At 40.3% G+C, this 19,297-nt stretch overlaps 1 protein-coding gene across 4 annotated transcripts in view; it reads left to right on the plus strand.

Moving 5' to 3' along the window:
• The window catches only part of PACSIN2 (protein kinase C and casein kinase substrate in neurons 2), a 211,761-nt gene that overhangs the window by 170,863 nt on the left and 21,601 nt on the right, over positions 1-19,297 (plus strand). For all 4 annotated transcript variants that reach the window (XM_073621962.1, XM_073621964.1, XM_073621965.1 and 1 more), the window contains 3 exons: positions 6,525-6,680; positions 14,187-14,362; positions 15,969-16,089. In XM_073621962.1, coding sequence (XP_073478063.1) covers positions 6,525-6,680; positions 14,187-14,362; positions 15,969-16,089 — 453 coding nt within the window. The remainder of the gene's footprint in view (positions 1-6,524; positions 6,681-14,186; positions 14,363-15,968; positions 16,090-19,297) is intronic.

Consider the following 19,297-nt stretch of genomic DNA (forward strand, 5'->3'; position numbering starts at 1 on the left):
CTCTGGCTGTCTACCCATAAAGGGGTCATTTGGAGGGTATTTTATACTGTCCTGGCATTTTAAGGGCCTCAAGAAAAGATAGTACATCAGGATTGATCATTTTTTATATGTATCATAGTTTTGGAGATGCTATAACTTTCACACAAACCGATTAATATAGACTTTTTGGGATTTTTTTTTTTTTTACCAAAGACATGTAGCAGAATACATTCTTGCCTAAATTTATGAAGAAATTGGATTTTATTGGATAGGTTTTATAACCGAAAGTAGAATATATATATATATATATATATATATATATATATATATATATATATATATATATATATATATATATATATATATATATTTTTTTTTTTTTTGTTAATTTTTTATTTTCTTTTTAAGTCTGGCCTTTTTTGTTTATATAGCAAAAAATTAAAAACCCAGCGGTGATCAAATACCACCACAAGAAAGCTCTATTTGTGTAAAAAAAAAAAAAATGATATAAATTTAATTTGCGTACATAGTGTTTCATGACTGTGCAATTGCCAGTTAAAGTAGCACAGTGCTGAACAGCAAAAGCTGGCCTGATCGTGAAAGGGGTAAAACCTTCCAGAGGTCAAGTGATTAAAGAATATGTCAACTCAACAATTCATATTCCTGATATGTGCCTGCTGTACCATGTACGTGTATGAAAAATGTTGTGTTTATTTTTTTCTTTATTTTTTATTACTTCCTTTGTGTGAAATGTCTGGTGTTCCTGCCAGTCCTTCTGCTCTCCTATTAAATACTGACCATACTAGGCATTAGAGCAAAGGCCTTCTCTCCTCCAATGATTAGACTGGTGCTGACACACCCCCTCCTTTCAAAGCCGTTCACTGGGAAGTTCAGTGTGCTACTGTTTACCCTCCCCTAGCTCTCTGTGGGCTTGAAGTCTAATATACTGCAATTCCTGTAGTGGGTAACTTCCTGAAGTGATCTCCGAAAGTCCACACCCACCACCCAGAGAGGAAGGGAGATTAGCTGTCAGGTGACTGTAGATTAAAAATTAAATAAAAGGTCTTTTATATAGCAATATTTAGGTCTATTGGATAAGGAGGCTAACAAATCAGTGCTAGAGGTGCTTTTGAGCTGTTTGTTATATGTAGTATTTCCATCTCCTTTAACTGCAGTAGAGAAAAATCGGATCTTCTGCTAGACAGAACTGTGCTGTGTAGCAAAGCTTTATAGATCTCAGAACTGGATGGACAGAAATGCATATTCTCAGGTAAAGCATCTCCCATATACAGTGTGTATTTTATGTTTGTATTTAGCGGTTTGCTTGGAATCCAGCTTTAAGATTCTTCACTATATTATAATTCAGTATGTTAGCCTGGCTGCTCCCTTATATGAGCACACATGCCTTGTGCCTCCCACAGTTCCTTTGCAAAAAGTTAGACCTTTCTGTTTATATACCTTAGTAGACTGGAGTGACCTAAGAATTGGTCCATAGTTTTCCATATGTGTTTGGCTTTCTGCTGTGGAAAAAACAAGCACAGGTGAGAAATCGGAGAGAAAGAAATGAAATACAATTAGGTAAATGAAGACTGCTTACGAAGTACGTGTTACTAAAATCTATGTGAAAAATGAAAGTAGAATGAATTTTAAATGCTTTTAAAAATTTAAGTACAGTGAAAATGGATATAAAATCCCACCTGGTATTGCTGTCTCTAACCCTTCTGGGGATTTCTTGCCATAAAGTTGAACTCCAGGAATGAACTGTACAGCATACTTATATCAGTCACGCTTGGCACAATGTTAGTATAAAATACATATCTTTCCTGGAGTTCAGTATTAACAGATTTGAGCTGAACCTGATATTTTCTATCTCAGTAGTGCCTGCTTCCTATTTCTATGAAGAATCCCCCACAGTGCTTATGACTCCATAATTCTGGTGTCACTAGCCCCCCAAGTGCATTCTACACAGGAATATAGAGAATGGCCTCTAGAGATATCTGAAACAGGGAAATCCGCTGAAAGGAGAGACCTGACTTAAATTGATTGGAATAGGGTGGGCAAATTACCCTAACATAGTCTCTGCAATTAATCCGATTTTGTTTCACTTAAATGTCCTTAGCTTAGTCACAGTTTTACTTTATATATTTACATATTCTTAACATACTAAATGAGACTTAAAACAAGCCTTTGCTATCATGTGTAGCTGCATGCACTGGGGAGAAATTCATCCTCAAAATTCACATTAGAGCAGCCTTCCTCTACCATTTTACCCCGATAAAACCCTTAACATTTACCTCTAAAATTTCAGGGGACCCCTTTTAAAACCAACCAATTGGGGGTTAGTGGGAAAATGCCCTTAATTTGGTAGTCAGAAGAATGCCACCCTTACAGGCTCTAGTGTCATGTTGCTGGTTCTGTCAAGTGGCATTGTACCTAAAGCTATGCAGGTGCCAACAGGTGGAAATTCAATCTGCCACAGATTATGGAACTGGCCATAGCAAGTTTGTCAGCAGCTTAGAGCACCTGCTATTTACATTAGAAAGCTGGTAAGCCACTACTGTGAAAGGGAGCAGGGGGGTATGAGCTGAGGCTTCAGTTTCTCTGCTGGGAGCTTTAAAGAGTAATGCATCCTCCGTGACTACAGTTACAGGGATCAGTGAGGGATTTTTCTTTTTTTAAACCAAATTTACAGCCCTTAGGTATCTGTAGATGTGTAACATGGATAATCCGCGCTACCCCCAGTAGATACTAGTGAAAATCAATATATAAAAATATATGATAAATACTGATGAAAATATGTGATGGTGCTGCAATCTAAAAAAAAAATGGAATATTCAGGTTTGGAAATATGTATAAAGTAAAAATAGATGCGCGACCAAAAAGGAGTCCAAATGTGTGCAAAAAACAAACAAATATATGTGCAACACCTGTGCTATGTGTGCACCTGTATATCAACTCAAATAAAGGTGAACAAGAAACCGCAAAAACGGCAAACTAAATGTCCATCAGCATACATAAATTTCACTGTGCTAAGAGGAAGAAAACCCTGTGCTAAAAACACAGGAAAAAAATCAAAGGGGTATTCAATATAGTCCATAAGAGGTAGCTAATTAAATAGAAAGCCCAAGCAAATCCTATTCATAGCATAGTCCCACACGACAGCCAGGGAATAATGAAATGCCAAATGGCCGCTTACCAGAACCATAGGACTTCTGTTACAGAGATCTAGTGGGCACAGACAGGAGGGATCACCCAGGCAGGGGCGGCAATTTCAAACATCCATCCGGATCCTCTCCTCCACTGGTAACTCCAGACTCCAATATACACCTACTCCGTGGGACCCGCGTTTATGGATAGAAATAGGAATTTTCAAGGGGTGAATCGTGGAAGGAAGAAAGAGGGCTTCATAATGCAGTGAGTTTTTAAAAATCAAAGTTCCTTTATTTAAAACCATACTGCATCACTGACATCTATGACACGCAAAAAAGCAGACACTTCAAAACGAAAGACACAACCGCCGCTCACAGCAGCTGGCTGGTGCACGGTGAGGTCCTCTAGCTCCGCCCGACTCTGCGTTTCTCTGTACTAGGCATCAACAGGGAAAGGAGACTAGGACGAGACGTCACACACCGTAAGGCATATATATCTCGGCAGGAGCGTGGCACCGGAAATTCAATTGGAAAAAAACCTCCAATCCATTTCAAGTGTATATGGAGCAGAAAGCAACTTACCATCACTGCAAGTGACGCAACCCATCACTACTACATGAAAGGGGAGGTGGCTCTGCATTCCTGATCATATCTGCATATGAACCAATCATAGGATCTACATATCAGTTTTACTAAAAAATGATAATCAATAAAAATTATACAAAATTAATTTAGGTACACCCCACATATTACAGAATACTTATACAATTAATACAAATGATTTATAATTAGTCATAAAAAATAAATAAAAACCTACTCCAGCACATACCACTGAATCATTTCGTCGCACCATAATAATCCCGAATGCCCGCATAAACATTGGGCACTCAGGAAAAAGGCGTGGCACACATAGCCAATATCCATCCTATGTTTAAGGAAATTACCGGAAGAAATGGATTAGAATGGATGTGTATATAGTATCAGGGGATTGCAGGGCTAAGGAAAACGAAAAAATAAAAAATATAATAAAAAATCAGCCCACCCTCTCAGAAAAAGGAAAGGTAATATCAATTAGATCATTCCTCAGTCTCCAAGGTTAAAATTATTACCTCATGCCTCATATACTGACAAAAAGGTCATGCCATACATTACTCATATACAGATAAAATGAGATAAAAATGTAGAGTAAATATGAATATTTTAGGGGGGGGGGGGGAGTAAGATGAAGTAAGGGAGGAGGATAGGGTTCCCAAAAGACAATATTGGGCCCATTCTCCTATACACATGGGTAGGGGTAAACAACAAGAAAGATGTATGCCAAGAGAAAACGTGTATACAGTGAGAGTGAAAAAAGCATCATTGCCAAGAATGTTAAGGCCTAAGGGAATATAACCGCGCATGTCGAAAATCCATCTGGTTTCTCGGCGTGAAATATGTCTTAAGTTTTCCTCTCCAATGGGGAACAAATTTCTCTATTGCTATGTCCTCTAATAGACCACGCCTATTGTCCCACAAGTCTGTAATGGAATAGATCCTGGAGGTAACATGTGGCGAAAAAGTGGAGGTTCTAATGGTTTTGGAAGATGCACACACTGAGCACCTCCTACACGGAAAAAAGCCCTTCAGGTTACCAAACATACTGATCTTCGGGGGAGGGTCTATAACACTAGGTGCCACCAAGTCTTTAAGGGTCTGTTTTTTTTCGAAAAAGGACCTTAGGTCGTTTTGGGAGCTGAGGTCCCAATATTTTGTCAGTCTTCAAAATCTGCCAATATTTTTGTATTGTTCTATTTACCCACCAAAAATGTGAAGAAAAAGGTAGGCAGAAAAGACCATTCCAGATCCTTTTTACCACCATCTGTATTTATTTTTTATTTTGGGAACCAATAAGTTTTGTCTGTCCAACAGGGCAACCTCTCGCAATTCTTTATCCAACTGCAGTGGATTACGGTATATCCCTTCTCCAGAAAATGATTTTTCAAAACAATTGCCTGGGACTCAAAGTCCTGGATACGTGAACAATTACGTCTAATGCGTTGGAATTGCCCTCGGGGTATGGCCTTCAGCCAATTAGGGTGATGGCCACTATCCATTGGGATGTACCCATTTCTGTCGGTACTCTTAAAGTTTTGGTCAACAGAACATCCTATTTTTTAAACATTACTAGATCCAAAAAAATTAACAGATGTGGTGCTAAACTCAGACGTAAATTGAATACCCCAATCGTTGGTATTGAGAGTTGTCATGAAGGTACTCAATGATTTCTCATCCCCTTTCCATAAAAAGAATGCATCATCTATATAACGACTCTATAGGAGGAGGCGGGGCGAAATGAAGTAACTTCATGACAAATTCCAATGTGGAAGAGTTTATGGAAGGCTCTTTAGTAAGAGAAAACCTGGCTGCCTGGTAACTCGTGGGGTATAATCATATATAATGAGGTGACGTCTGCTGTTACCAGCAGAACGTCCTCATCCACCGTATACTCTGATATTTCCTCATAATTTGCATAAAATCCTTAAGGAAAGCTGGTGTTTTAGTAACCACTAGTTGGAGAAAACGGTCGACAAATTTCCCCACACGAGATGTAAGGGAGTCGATACTATGGGGCGGCCCGGGGGTTGGACAGGATTCTTATGGACTTTTGGGATGTAATAAATGATCGTAGTTCGTGGTAGATACCGTGATAGATACATTAAAACCTTGGATTGCGAGTATAATTAGTTCCAGGAAACATGCTTGTAATCCAAAGCGCTCCTATAACAAAGCAAATCAAGGCAACTCAGATGATTCGTCCACAACCATTTATTCATAATTCCTTCAGTTTATAGTCTGTATAAAAAGATTATAGCAATGTGACAAGGTTGTGTAACCATAAAATGTTCATCTACAAATGTCAGCATTCACAAGAGGATTACGAGCAAATCTATCAGGAGCTACAGAGTATAAAAGAAGAGAGGCGCCTCATAATCCTAAACCATGTGACTTGCTAAATGTTGTACCTTCATTAAATGTAACCATATTGCTAGACTTTGAGGCGCTTCTCCTCTCTTTTATACTCGGTTTTGACATAATGCTACTTGAATATCAAGACACCGCTTGTTTATTAAGTCAGAATTTATTTTAAAAAATGTGCTTGTCTTGCAAAACACTCTAAAACCAAGTTACTCTCAATCCAAGGTTTTACTATACTTGACTATCCAAAGCCTGGCCACAGGTTCACATTAGGAAAAAAAAGATTGGCACTAAATTGTGTATATTTGAGTGGCCATTGTAGCTTTGAGAACTCCAGCAGTCATGGAGAAGTTAAGCCGATTGTTGGTTGTTAGCTGTAGATCATGGCTTCAAACTGAAGAAATGTCAAAAATCATACATTTGGTTTTCCAATCTGTGCAGGTGGAAGGGGCCAAAAAGGCATACCATGCTGCATGCAAGGAGGAGAAACTGGCCATCTCTCGGGAGACCAACAGCAAAGCTGACCCAGCCCTCAACCCAGAGCAGCTAAAGAAACTCCAGGACAAAGTGGAGAAGAGTAAGCAGGATTCTCAGAAGGTAACGGATATGCCAGCTAATCGTCCTCTGCTTGTGTTTGTTCAGGAATTCTTCCAGTTGTATTCAAATCTATTGGCGTACCGTACTGATGTAACGCCCTGCAGAGCAAACACACAGTGTAATGTGCACATTGTACAAATGTTTCTTTCCATTGTGGTGTAATTTTTATATGCAATTAACCATGCAGGGATGGGGATTCTTAACCACTTGAAGACCATGCGTTTTCTGGCACTTTATTTATAAGTTTAAATCAGTATTTTTTGCTAGAAAATTATTTGTAACCTTCAAACATACTTTTTTTTTTTTTTTTCCCCCCCGAGACCCTAGGGAATAAAATTCAGATTGTTGCAATTTTTTATATTGCACGTTATTTGCGCAGTATTTTTTTCAAACGCAGTTTTTGGGGAAAAAATAAATTTTAATGAATTTAAAAAAAAAAAACACAATATATACATTTTTAAATATACAAAATATATATATTTTTTGTATAATATGAAAAATGTTGTTACGCTGAGCAAATAGATACCTAACATGTCATGCTTTAAAATTGCACAAGCTCGTGGAACGGCGACAAACTATGGTACTTGGAAATCTCCTTAGGCGGCATTTTAAATGCTTTTACAGGTTACACGTTTAGAGTTGCAGAGGAGGTCTAGTTGTAGAATTATTGCTCTCCCTCTAACGTTTGCAGAAATACCTTACATGTGTGGTGCGAACACAGTTTACATATGCGTACGCAACTTGCATATGCGAATGAGCACAGAGCGATGGGGTGCTTTACTTTTTCACTGTACCTTTTTAAAATGTTTCTTTTTTGATCAATTTTGTTCCTATTACAAGGAATGTAAACATCCCTTGTAATAGAAGTAAGGATGACCGGTCCTCTTTATGAACTAGATCTGTTTGCTTTAACCACTTCACGCAAAACGACATACCTGTACGTCGGTACTTTGACGCTAAATACCATTGTTATGACAGCAGCTAGCTGCCATAACCCCGGTGTTTTCGTGAACACCGTGCGTTACTCTAAGATAAAAGTGGTCTCCACGGCAGATTCGCCGCAAGATCACTTTTATCAGTGGCGGGAGATCGCGTCCTTTCCCATGGGTGCCTGGCTGCCGAGTGAGGCGAAGATGGCCCCCGCCGGGCTCCATAGCATGAGAGGGCAGAAGCGACGTCAAGCGTCGCTTCCGCCCATAGCCTTTAAAGGAGAATTTTTATTTTATTTTTTTTTTATTGCATTATAGTGTAAATATGAGATCTGAGGTCTTATGAGACCCCAGATTTCATATTTGAGAGGTCCTGTCATGGTTTTTTTTTTCTATTACAATGGATGTTTACATTCCTTGTAATGGAAATAAGTGACCCAATTTTTTTTTTTTAACCACTTCCCTAACCGCCTATAGACATATGACGTCCACAGATGGGATCTCCCATCCTGGGTGGACGTCATATGACGGCCTCGGGTTCCCGGCCGCCTAGGGGGCTGTGCGTTGCTCGGGACCCGGTGCGTGTGCCCGGCGGCCGCGATGTCCGCCGGGCACGCGATTGCCCGTTAACCGGGCCGGACCGTGGATCTGTGTGTGTAAACACACAGATCCACGTCCTGTCAGTTCAGAGAAGAGCGATCTGTGTTCCCAGAACAGAGGAACACTGATCGGTCTCCTCCCCTTGTGCGTCCCCTCCCCCTACAGTTAGAAGCATTCCCTAGGAAACACATTTAACCCCTCCCCGCCCTCTAGTGGTTAACCCCTTCACTGCCTGTCACATTTACACAGTAATCAATGCAATTTTATAGCATTGATCGCTGTATAAATGTGAATGGTCCCAAAAAATGTGTCAAAAGTGTCCGATGTGTCCGCCATAATGTCGCAGTCACGAAAAAAAATCGCGATTGCCGCTATTACTAGTAAAAATAAAATAAATAAATAATTTTTTTAAAAAAATGCCATAAATCTATCCTGTATTTTATAGACGCTATAACTTTTGCGCAAACCAATCAATATACGCTTATTGCGATTTTTTTTTTTTTTACCAGAAATATGTAGAAGAATACGTATCGGCCGAAACTGAGGAAAAAATGTTTTTTTTTTTTTTTTTAAATTGGGATATTTATTATAGCAAAAAATATTGTGTTTTTTTCAAAATTGTTGCTCTTCTTTTGTTTATAGCGCAAAAAATAAAAACCGCAGAGGTGATCAAATACCTCCAAAAGAAAGCTCTATTTGTGGGGAAAAAAGGACGTCAATTTTGTTTGGGTACAACGTTGCACGACCGCGCAATTGTCGTTCAAAGTGCGACAGCTCTGAAAACTAAAAATTGGTCTGGGAAGGAAGGGGGTGAAAATGCCCGGTATTGAACTGGTTAGTGTCAAAATAAAAAGTAAAATAAATAAGAAAAACTTTTTTTTTTTTTTTTAAAGCTCCCCATCCCGACGAGCTCTTATACACACACATACGTGAGTAGCGCCCACATATAAAAACTGTGTTCATACCACACATGTGAGGTATCGCCATGAGAGCAATAATTCTAGCCCTAGACTTTCTCTGGCACTCAAAACTGGTAACCTGTAGAAATGTTTAAGCATCACCTATGGAGATTTTTAAGGGTAAAAGTTTGTCGCCATTCCACGAACGGGCGCAATTTTGAAACGTGACATGTTTGGTATCAGTTTACTCGGCGTAACGTTATCTTTCACAATATAAAAAAAAAATTGGGCTACCTTTTACTTTTGTCTTATTTTTTAATTAAAAATTTTTTTTATTTTTTCCAAAAAAATTCCGCTTGTAAGACTGCTGCACAAATACGGTGTGACAAAGTATTCCAACGACCGCCATTTTATTCTATAGGGTGTTAGAAAAAAATATATATAAATAAATGTTTGGGGGTTTTAAGTAATTTAAAAAAAAATCATAACCAGTTGGTAAAGAACAGCTGGAAATTTGCCTTACAAAAAAAAAAGTTCAGTAATCCCTCACAAAGTCATTACTGATTACCCAAATTTCCATTTCCGTCATCTGGCTTAGGTGTCCTGCACTGCACCTACGATTCCTAGGCACATGGTATATAGGTAAAGAGCAAAAATAAAATGACTGCATGTAACATTTGTAGGAAACGAGTTCTCAGTGATGATTTGAGGCTTAGGAACCCTATAGAAATGAGATCACCATTGCTTGAATAAGCCAAATGTGGGGTTGATGATCACTATTGTGGGCACCAGCAAATTGACACAGATGTCCCTAGCTGACAGCTTTTGGTGCAAATGGCAGCTAACTAGAGCTACACGATTCTGGATAAAATGAGAATCACGATTTTTTTTGCTTAGAATAAAGATCACGATCCTCGGCGTAACATCATGTTTTACATTATACAAAAAAAAACTAAAGTTAGCACAATTTTTTTTTTTTTTTTATACTAAGATGTTACGCCAAGTAAATACTTAACTTTTTTCTCGCTTTAAAATTACGCACACTTGTAGAATGGCGCCAAACTTCAGTACTTAAAAATCTCCATAGGCGATGCTTGTTAAAATTTTTTTTACAGGTTACATGTTTAGCTTTATAGAGGAGGTCTAGTGCTAGAACTATTGCTCTCGCTCTAACGTTCGTGGCCTATTTAACCCGTGTGTATCTGGCTCTGATACTAACTCATCGCACCTTCCTGGTTCACACTGCTGCGGGATTGAAATTGTACGAGTTCAGCTGATTTCATACCTGCATATCAGTGTGACTTCGGGGTTGATTTCAGAGACATCTGTGCGAGTTCCTGCACAGATGTCTATTGAAATCGCACCCGAAGTTTCCAACAATAGTACAGAAACTACTTTTGGGAATGGGTATGGTGCCGCAAAGTCAGCGTCACACTAATTCAGACGGTGCTATTGCCGGCAATAGCCGCTGAATTGACGTGTCAATGTGAACCTGAGCTTACTTTTAACAGAGCAAATACACTACTTTGATAAGAACAGCTGTTTGCCAGCTGAACACTTATAAGGTAATCCAACACCTGAAGGTAAATCAAAGATAAAAAGAGGTGCAGCACAAAAAATTTAATCAAATTCTAGAAATTAGATAAATAATAAAAGTCCAGATATTCAGTGAGATTAACTAAAAGCCCAGACAGCAGCAGCAGAGACCATCCAAGTGTGGGAACAGACTGTTTCGTTTTGTTTTTTGTTTGTTTTTTTGTTTTTTTTAATTCACTGAAGTGTATTTTTTTCCCAAAAATTGTTTTGAAAGACCGCTGCGCAAATAACAGTGTGACATAAAGTATTGCAACGACCGCCATTTTATTCTCTAGGATTTCTGCTAAAAATATATATAATGTTTGGAGGTTCTACAGTATTTTTTGCTAGAAAATTACTATTACAAAGCGGAGTTCCACCGACATATTACATTTTTTTTTTTTTTTTCCAAAGCTGTCTGTTTTGATCTTAATCTCATGTTGCAATCGCTAATGTATTTCTTACTTTTTTTTTTCTTTTTTTTAATAAAACTAACTTTTGTTTTCTATGCGGTGCGACCTTCCATCTTACTTGTGGGCACAAGCCCACAAGGATCCTTTTCTGGGATAAGGTGCTGCTGGTTACCCAGCATGCACTTCCCGATCTCGCGCATGCGCAATAAAAACACACGTCGCAGAGCAGGAAACGTCTCTGGTTGTCATCAACCTCGCAATGCTGAGAGGCGGCGCTGCCCACTGACTCCTGGGAATTATGACACACCTCTCCCAGGAGCAGGAAATTGCGTACATCACTGCAGAGGGGAGAGACAGGAAGAGCCAAAGAATGCCTTGGGGGAAAAAAGGTAAGCACAGAAAAAAAATGGCCATTGCAGTGAGTATGGTCTGTTCTGAAGCGGATGATGTGAAGATGTAAAAGCCGATGGAACTCCGCTTTAACTTGTAAGCAAAAAAATGTAGTCTTTAGGGCTCCTTTTACACGATCAGGCCACTCGGACCTGCCTGTCAGTATTTTTGTTGGATCCGAGCGGGCCACCCATTGACTTCTATGAGTAGGCGGATATCAGTGGAGATGTGCCTGCTGGCACCCGCCTGCCATCCGATCCGACAAGATCCGCTCAAAACAGACGGATGGCGATACGTTCGCCGTCGATTGGATGAAAACGGACAGGCTGTCCGTTTTCATTAGATCTCACCATAGAGGACAGCAGGGCACAGTGAGCAGAGTCAACCGCCTGCTCAGCGGGTATCAACAAAGTGATCCCTCGCTCAGCTGGCGGAGTCCGCCCAGCGCATCCTGCCCAGCGGATCCTCTTTATGTGAAAGGGGCCTAAGTGGTTAAACTGCCCTCATTTACAGACCAAAGTTCATTGCTTTGATCTAAAAGAACCAAATGATGCACTGTTTCTTTTTATCTCAGCGCTGAGCAATGTTGTGATGAACTTGCAGGCTGCCTTTTTTTTTTTTTTTTTTTTTTGACAGCTGTCAGCTGTGAGCAGAAAGCGGCTCTGCACTGAATCGTGAAAATGCCGGATTAAGATCGTGAGCGGGGGTTGAATCACTATTTTTTTTTTTTAACGATTGTTCGTGCAGCTCTACAGCTAACTGCTGGTTTTTTTCCCTCTTTTTGTTGGTGGTTTTCTGAAATGTGTGGCTACTTTTTTTTAAATTGTATCCAAAACTAAAAACAAAAATGTTATATATTGCAGCTTATCAGTCCTAAGATGTAGTGGCAGTATTGGTTTTCTTTTTCTTTCTTTTTTTTTTTTTTTTTATCCATTTTTTCCTTCTATTTTCACCTGGTGATCCTACGAATAACACACTTCCTGTCCTAGGATGACAACACTCACTGACTCCACTGTTTCTGTAGAGGAGCTTTGGTTGTCGGGCTACTGTCGTAATTTGAACAGCAAACCCATCTTCCGCTCTTTATGTGTACTACAAGGGAGGGTGGATGTGGGGGGGATATATAGTTTTAAACCAAAAAAACTTTTTCAGTTCACAGGAAATGAGAAGAACCCTACATTCCTGGCGGGATAAACAGATTTTCTGTACTTGCTGAAAATAATTTTAGTCTAAAAACGAAAACTAATGCAGTTACCACATCTTAGGACTGATGAGCTGCACTATATAACCATTTGCATATCCTTTAAGCTGACCACACACCTATAAATGTAATTGTATAATCTTCTCTAGGTTTATCAACAGCAGTGTAGTGCAGGGTCCACCCTTACTGAATGTAAATTGAAATTGCGGTTATTAAAGTTATTGTAATGTGTGTGTGTGTGGCCAACTTTGCTGATTAGAGATAAAGCTCTACAGAGCTTTGGCGTAGAGCTGAAGGCATGACCTGTTGGGAAAAATCCCCTCAATAAAGAGATAGAATCATCTAGTAGGCCAAGCAGTGCCTTGTAATTCCCCTATAAAGAGCTTGAGCTACAATCAGGCAAGGAGAGCTGTACCGCTGTTCTCTCCCTGCTTTACGTGTGCCTAACAGGATCACAAGTTAGATGATATTTAAAGCTGAACAATATGCAGATATAAAGACACAAATTAATGCAGCTCAGTAATCATTAAAGCGGAGGTCCGCCCCCCAAAAAATAAAAAAAAATAAAAGCCAGGAGCTACACATACTGCAGCTGCTGGCTTTTAATAATAGGACACTTACCTGTCCTGGAGTCCAGCGATGTCGGCAACGCAGCCGATGTTTTCATCAGCTGTCGGGTGCTGCCGCTGCCATTGCCGCTAAGGGAACCCAGCAGTGTAGCCTTACGGCTTCATGCTGGGAATCCTACTGCGCATGCGCAAGGCCCCGCTCCTCTCTCCTACTGGCCCGGTGATGGGGAGGAGGAGGGAGCGGCATGGACTCCTGGAAGTGGGAACATTATACCCAAAGGCAGGTATCCTGTCCCCCCCCCCCCCCCCCCCCCCCCGAAAGGTGCCAATTGTGACACCGGAGAGGGAAGGAGACAAATGAGCGGAAGTTCCACTTTTGGGTGGAACTCCGCTTTAAATGTATTTTTTTTTTTTTTAAATAAAAGCAAAGTAAGTACCTGAATTTGACTTGGTATCAGCCACTTGCAGTATGTGTACAGCAGGGCTAAAGAGCGAAAGGATGAAACCACACAAGGACCCAATCGGTGCTGGCAAGAATCATGCTGATAGGAGTAGAAAGTGTGACCGAGAGATGAACTCATCACGCTGCTTTTTACTGTCCAGTCACAGGCTAGGGTGTACTGCGCTAGATGAAGTCGGTTGAATTTTGTTGGCCATCAGACTGAGGGCATCTAGTGGCAGATCAAAACATACTGAGGGGTGATTGAAGTTTTCTTTCAGCAAAGGCTGATTTTTTTTTTTCTATCTTTTTAATGTGCTGTTGATTTTATTTTTATTTTTTTATTATTATTTTTGTCTGGAGTTCTGCTTTGGTTAATAGTTCATATATAACCAGAGTCATTTTTTACGCTTATAGTTTGAGATAAAGTTGTTTTCGTATTTTAATGTCAGATCAGAACTGAGTATTTGCACCTTTTTTTCATGTCACAGACCAAAGAGAAATACGAGAAAACTTTGAAGGACCTGGATGGCTCCACCCCACAGTACATGGAGAATATGGAGCAAGTGTTTGAACAGTGTCAGCAGTTTGAGGACAAGAGACTGCGTTTCTTCCGGGACTTACTGCTGGATGTTGAAAAACACCTCGATCTGTCCAACCTGGAAGGGTGAGCCAAAAGTCAAAATTAACAAAGTTCTTTGCACATGACTAAATGCCGTTTTGTATACTTATACAAATGCCCAATTACCTATTTCAGAAAACACCTTAGGCCCCATGTACACGGGACGCTGTTAAACGTGTGTTCAGAGGCAGTTGGACGCTTTTTTCAACTGCCCCTGAACTCATTCAATGTTATCCTATGTGACCATGTACACAGTCTCGTTTATTGACGTTTTATTGCAGTTGCGTTTAACAGCGTTTCTTTGGAAGAAAAAAAATGGGTTCAGACGCAGAAGATTTCCACGTTTCAGACGCCAAACGCGGCTAAAAGCGGGTACCCGCGTTTTTAGTTTATAAGCATTTTTTAAAGGTGCCCTATATTTTAGACCTGAAAAAAGAAAAATATGATGAAAAAACATTAAAAAAATATAGTTAAAAATGTTTTAATTACTTGCGATGATCCATGACCATATATAGCCACATAAATTATATTATAATATATATATATTCATATATATATATTCATATTCATATATATATATATATATATATATATATATATATATATATATATATATATATATATATATATATATATATATATATACCATATATAGTCGTACTTTTTCAAGTAGAAGGTCAAATGTGGCAATGGACATGCGTGTGAAATTTTAAAAATTTGTCGGGGTAGGTATGCAGCTGTACGTACATGTTTACAAAATATCCTGCCGACATTCGCTGCGCAATCAAAGGATGGGTCCAATAGCGACAAACTCTGACTCTGGACCTCTCACGCAATTTTCTACGTCATTCTAGCCTCATCAAGAGCAATGTCAGGAGCATTTCCTCACATATGCTCATTATGGGATCCATTGCAAAAAAAAAAAGCACAGAAATAGAGACAAATACAAGTAGACAACTGCTCTTTCTGCTGCTGCTACTCACTCTGGTCAAAATGGCTGAAATAGTTAACTACAATTTTTTTTTGAGCTTGGGGAGGGTCTTACATGAGGTAATCTTAATAATCTCTTCTAGACGCAATTGCGGGCAAACACGGCTAAATGGGCGTTTTAAACGCAGGTTTCAAAGTGTCAAAAAAATTCGTTCAGAGGACTTTGCCTCTGCGTCCCTTGTACATGGGGCCTTTCTTATCTGCTCCCAGTGTGAAAGTGTAAATCAGATTTCTGTTTTTTCTGGCCTCTCTTACAGGAGGTCCCTGCACTCACCTCTCCGCTTACATCATGAAATGTGGTTATTTTTTAGCAGGCTTAGTCACAGCATGAACAGCTCATCACTGCAGAAACCTCAGCTTCCTTCGTGTCAGATAGTGGCCTGATGCTGGCTGTTAGCAAGGCCTATAGCAAAAAAAAATAGGTCTGTGTGTGAAAATCTCCAAAGCAGCAGAAAAGGGGCTATAATATGGGTATTGCTAGATATCGGCCCATCTAAATTATCATTGATCAAATCATTGATCAAATCTGTCACTATTTTAGAGTTTCTCACCCGTTTTAGTGTACTGTGTAGGTGGAATGCCAGAGAGGCCTTGCAAGTTTTACAACTCTAGAAAGGTGTCGCTTTAAGGAAGTCTTACAGACTTGTGGTGTTCTCATCAGCTATTCCAGCATATACAGAGATCTAGAATATGCAATCAAGTCAGCTGACGTTCCAGAGGACCTCAAATGGTTCAAGAACAATCATGGTCCAGGGATGACAATGAACTGGCCACAGTTTGAGGTGAGAACTAGTTTTAACCTTTTCATTGCCATAGGTAGTTGTGTGTTTTTTGCATATATGATTAAAGGCACTTTTTTTTTATATATATTCGCACAGTGGTTTATGAAGTGCAAATTTTCATTGTACATTTCTCCACATATTTTGAGGGTTTTTTTGGGTTTTTTTTTTTAAGTGTTTGGTTGTACCTCAAATTTTTGACACTGCCCCTACCCCCACACACTTAAAGCGTTTGTAAAGGTGTTTTTTTTTTTTTTTTAAAATAACAAACATGTTATACTTACCTTCACTGTGCAGCTCGTTCTGCACAGAGTGGCCCCGAACCTCGTCTTCTGGGGTCCCTCGGCGGCTGTTTCAGCTCCTCCCCGCAAGCATTCACCACCTTAATGCGAGCTCCCTCGCACGGTGGTGAGTGCTTGCGGGCGCGCTCCCGTGATACAGCCGGCGGCTATAGCCGCTCGCTGTATCACTCGGCCCCGCCCCCCGGCGCGCCGCGTCATCGGATGTGATTGACAGCAGCGCGAGCCAATGGCTGCGCTGCTTTCAATCCATCCACTGCAGCCAATCAGCGGCCAGGGTGAGCGGAGGAACAGATGTCGGGAACGCGAAGCTGACTTTCGAGGCGTCAGGTAAGTAAAACGGGGGGCCTGGGGGCGGCGGTTCTGTCAGAAGTTTTTTCACCTTAATGCATAGAATGCATTAAGGTGAAAAAATTTTTACCTTTACAACCCCTTTAACTTTATTGCTAAAACAGAGAGAACCAATAGCCCCCTACAGTATGTGATAGCAAATTTGTAGTGGCTTATACAGGTTCTCGTTAAAGAACAATTCCAGGTTTCATTTCACTATAACGTAGTAGCATTAGCTACATACAGTAAGTGGTGCTGTGTTCAGCATCAGTCTACTGCTTGAAATAAAGAGAGTTGGGCTGAGTGCTTTCTCTGATTAGCCCAGGAAGAAATCTTGATGTAATCTGCCTGCCTCCCCACCTCGGCCAATTGGAGGAAGCCTTGTATTTATTGATAAAAATAAAAGGCTTCTCCTGAATTGGCAGTGAAGCGCACTCCTGACACTCCTCAATTCAGCAGTAGATAGGAAGTCACCCAAACTGCTATTAGAACACAGCAGCACATACTGTATATAGATAATTCTACTACAGTCCATCACAGCACACACAGCAGCTGCATTATTATGAAATGGAAATAGTTTGTTGACCCAGTGAGATTAACCCTGCTGTCAGCGTACGACAAAAGTTGGTGGAAGTAAAAGGGTTAACGGCTTTTACTGTCTGCAAAGTAATTTTGTTTCTTGTATTCCTTTAGCACAAATAAATTAGGCAAGAACTTCAGAGTACATAGAAACAGTCACACAAGTAAATGCTGTGCTTAAAGTGGTGTTCCGGCCGAAATTATGCTTTTTAAATAAAAATACCCCTATAATATACAAGCTTAATGTATTCTAGTAAAGTTAGTCTGTAAACTAAGGTCTGTTTTGTTAGTTTATAGCAGTAGTTTGTTATTTTATAAGCTTACAGCAGGCCGTGGCCATCTTAAGTCTGGGCATCTGAAGCCAGACTGTATTTCTTCCTGGATCTTATCCTTGCAGATCTCGCACATGCTCAGTGCAGCACAAGCAGTGTAATAGGTTTCAGGTCAGGTTTCCATAGCAACGGCAGTGTCAGAGGAAGTTGCTGAACCTTCCCAGAAGGCATTGCAAACCGGAAATGATGCGATGGGCCACGGCCAGGGAGGAGGAAGTGAAAAATGAATACAGCAGATATGCAGTAGGCGCTGAGAACATTTTTTTTTAAATATCCAATTCGTTTACAGTGCACACACAGTTTAGTGAGGGATGCTGAAGAGTTGTAAAAGTGGGTGGAACTCCACTTTAAAGGTAAACTCTGGGCATTACACAGAAATGCAGTGTCGTCGTCCCCTGTAATGTAAGGTGAAATGCTGATTAAAGGATGAGTTGACCTTTGGGAACATGTTGCATGTTACACCCGATTTTAGGGTGGAACATGTAACATGTTCCCAGTGCTGCAAGCAGACACCCCCCCTCCTGTGGCAGCAGTACAGGGATGATTTCCCGCACTAGCTGCCACGGTTTGAAAAAAACGCACGACCATACGGGGCTCTGCCCACAAAGCTGCATCATTCAGACACACTGCTCCGTGTGTCTGAATGAACTGCAAGCCCTGACATCCTTAGCGATTGTCGATTTTGTAGCTCTCAGTGAACTACCACGGCACTGTGGAGCGCCGTGGTAGTTCATTGAGTGTTCCTGTCAGGGTGTATCTGCTTACCCGTACGGGATGTATGGGTAACCCGATTCACTGACAGTGTGCAGGAGACCTGCATGGCTGGTGCAATGCTTTCTAGGCTCCTGCAACAAAAAATAATAAATGCCGGGGCGCCAAAGAGCGGACGCATAGGGGGACAAACTGAAATGCATGGTGGAAGCTTGCCAAAGGGAGTAGTAAGGCAAGTATTACAGAGTAATCCTCTACCCCTAGACTTAAAGGATAAGTTCATCTTTGGGAATGTTTTATTTTCCACCTGTTTTTAGGGTGGAACATGTAACCTGTTCCTACTGCTGCAGCCTCTCCCCAATTTACTTGGAAAAAGATGTGCATTTATTTATTTATTTATTTTTTTTTGGTGGTGAACTTATCCTGCGCACTGCAAGGGTGTTTTTATGTGATTTCCAGAATTCAGCTTTAAAGCACAAATCCAACCATAAAGTGAAATTTTATATTGGAGTGGGGCCTGGTGGGCTCCTTATCTGACTTGGATACTACAGCGCTGTCTTTCTGACATTATTCTGCACTCTGTTCCTGTCCACCTGGGAGTTTTGTGTGTTACCTTCTCTATAAAATGATTAAAAAAAAAATTCAGTAGAGTAGAAGCCCTTTATAATAGGTACTGCAAGTGTTTAGACCTTAGAAATTGGCGACCAGACCTTACAGAATCCCCAAGAGACAGGCAAAACCGTCAGGTTGGGATAACTCTCCATTTTCTTCCAATCACTAAAATATCAGTTTTGGGTGACTTGACCCTGTATTACCCCCATCAAATCAAATGGACTAAAGGCTTTCATGGTTTAAGGCCACAGTACTAAATGTTTGCCATCTGTCTGCCTAGCATTGCTGCCTTATTGTGTGCCCTCCTTTCTGCTTAAATAAACATTTCAGTAGACCCGGGGCATCTAT

This window comes from Aquarana catesbeiana, linkage group LG03 (genome assembly GCF_042186555.1).
Source record: "Aquarana catesbeiana isolate 2022-GZ linkage group LG03, ASM4218655v1, whole genome shotgun sequence".
NCBI classification, from domain to species: Eukaryota; Metazoa; Chordata; class Amphibia; order Anura; family Ranidae; genus Aquarana; species Aquarana catesbeiana.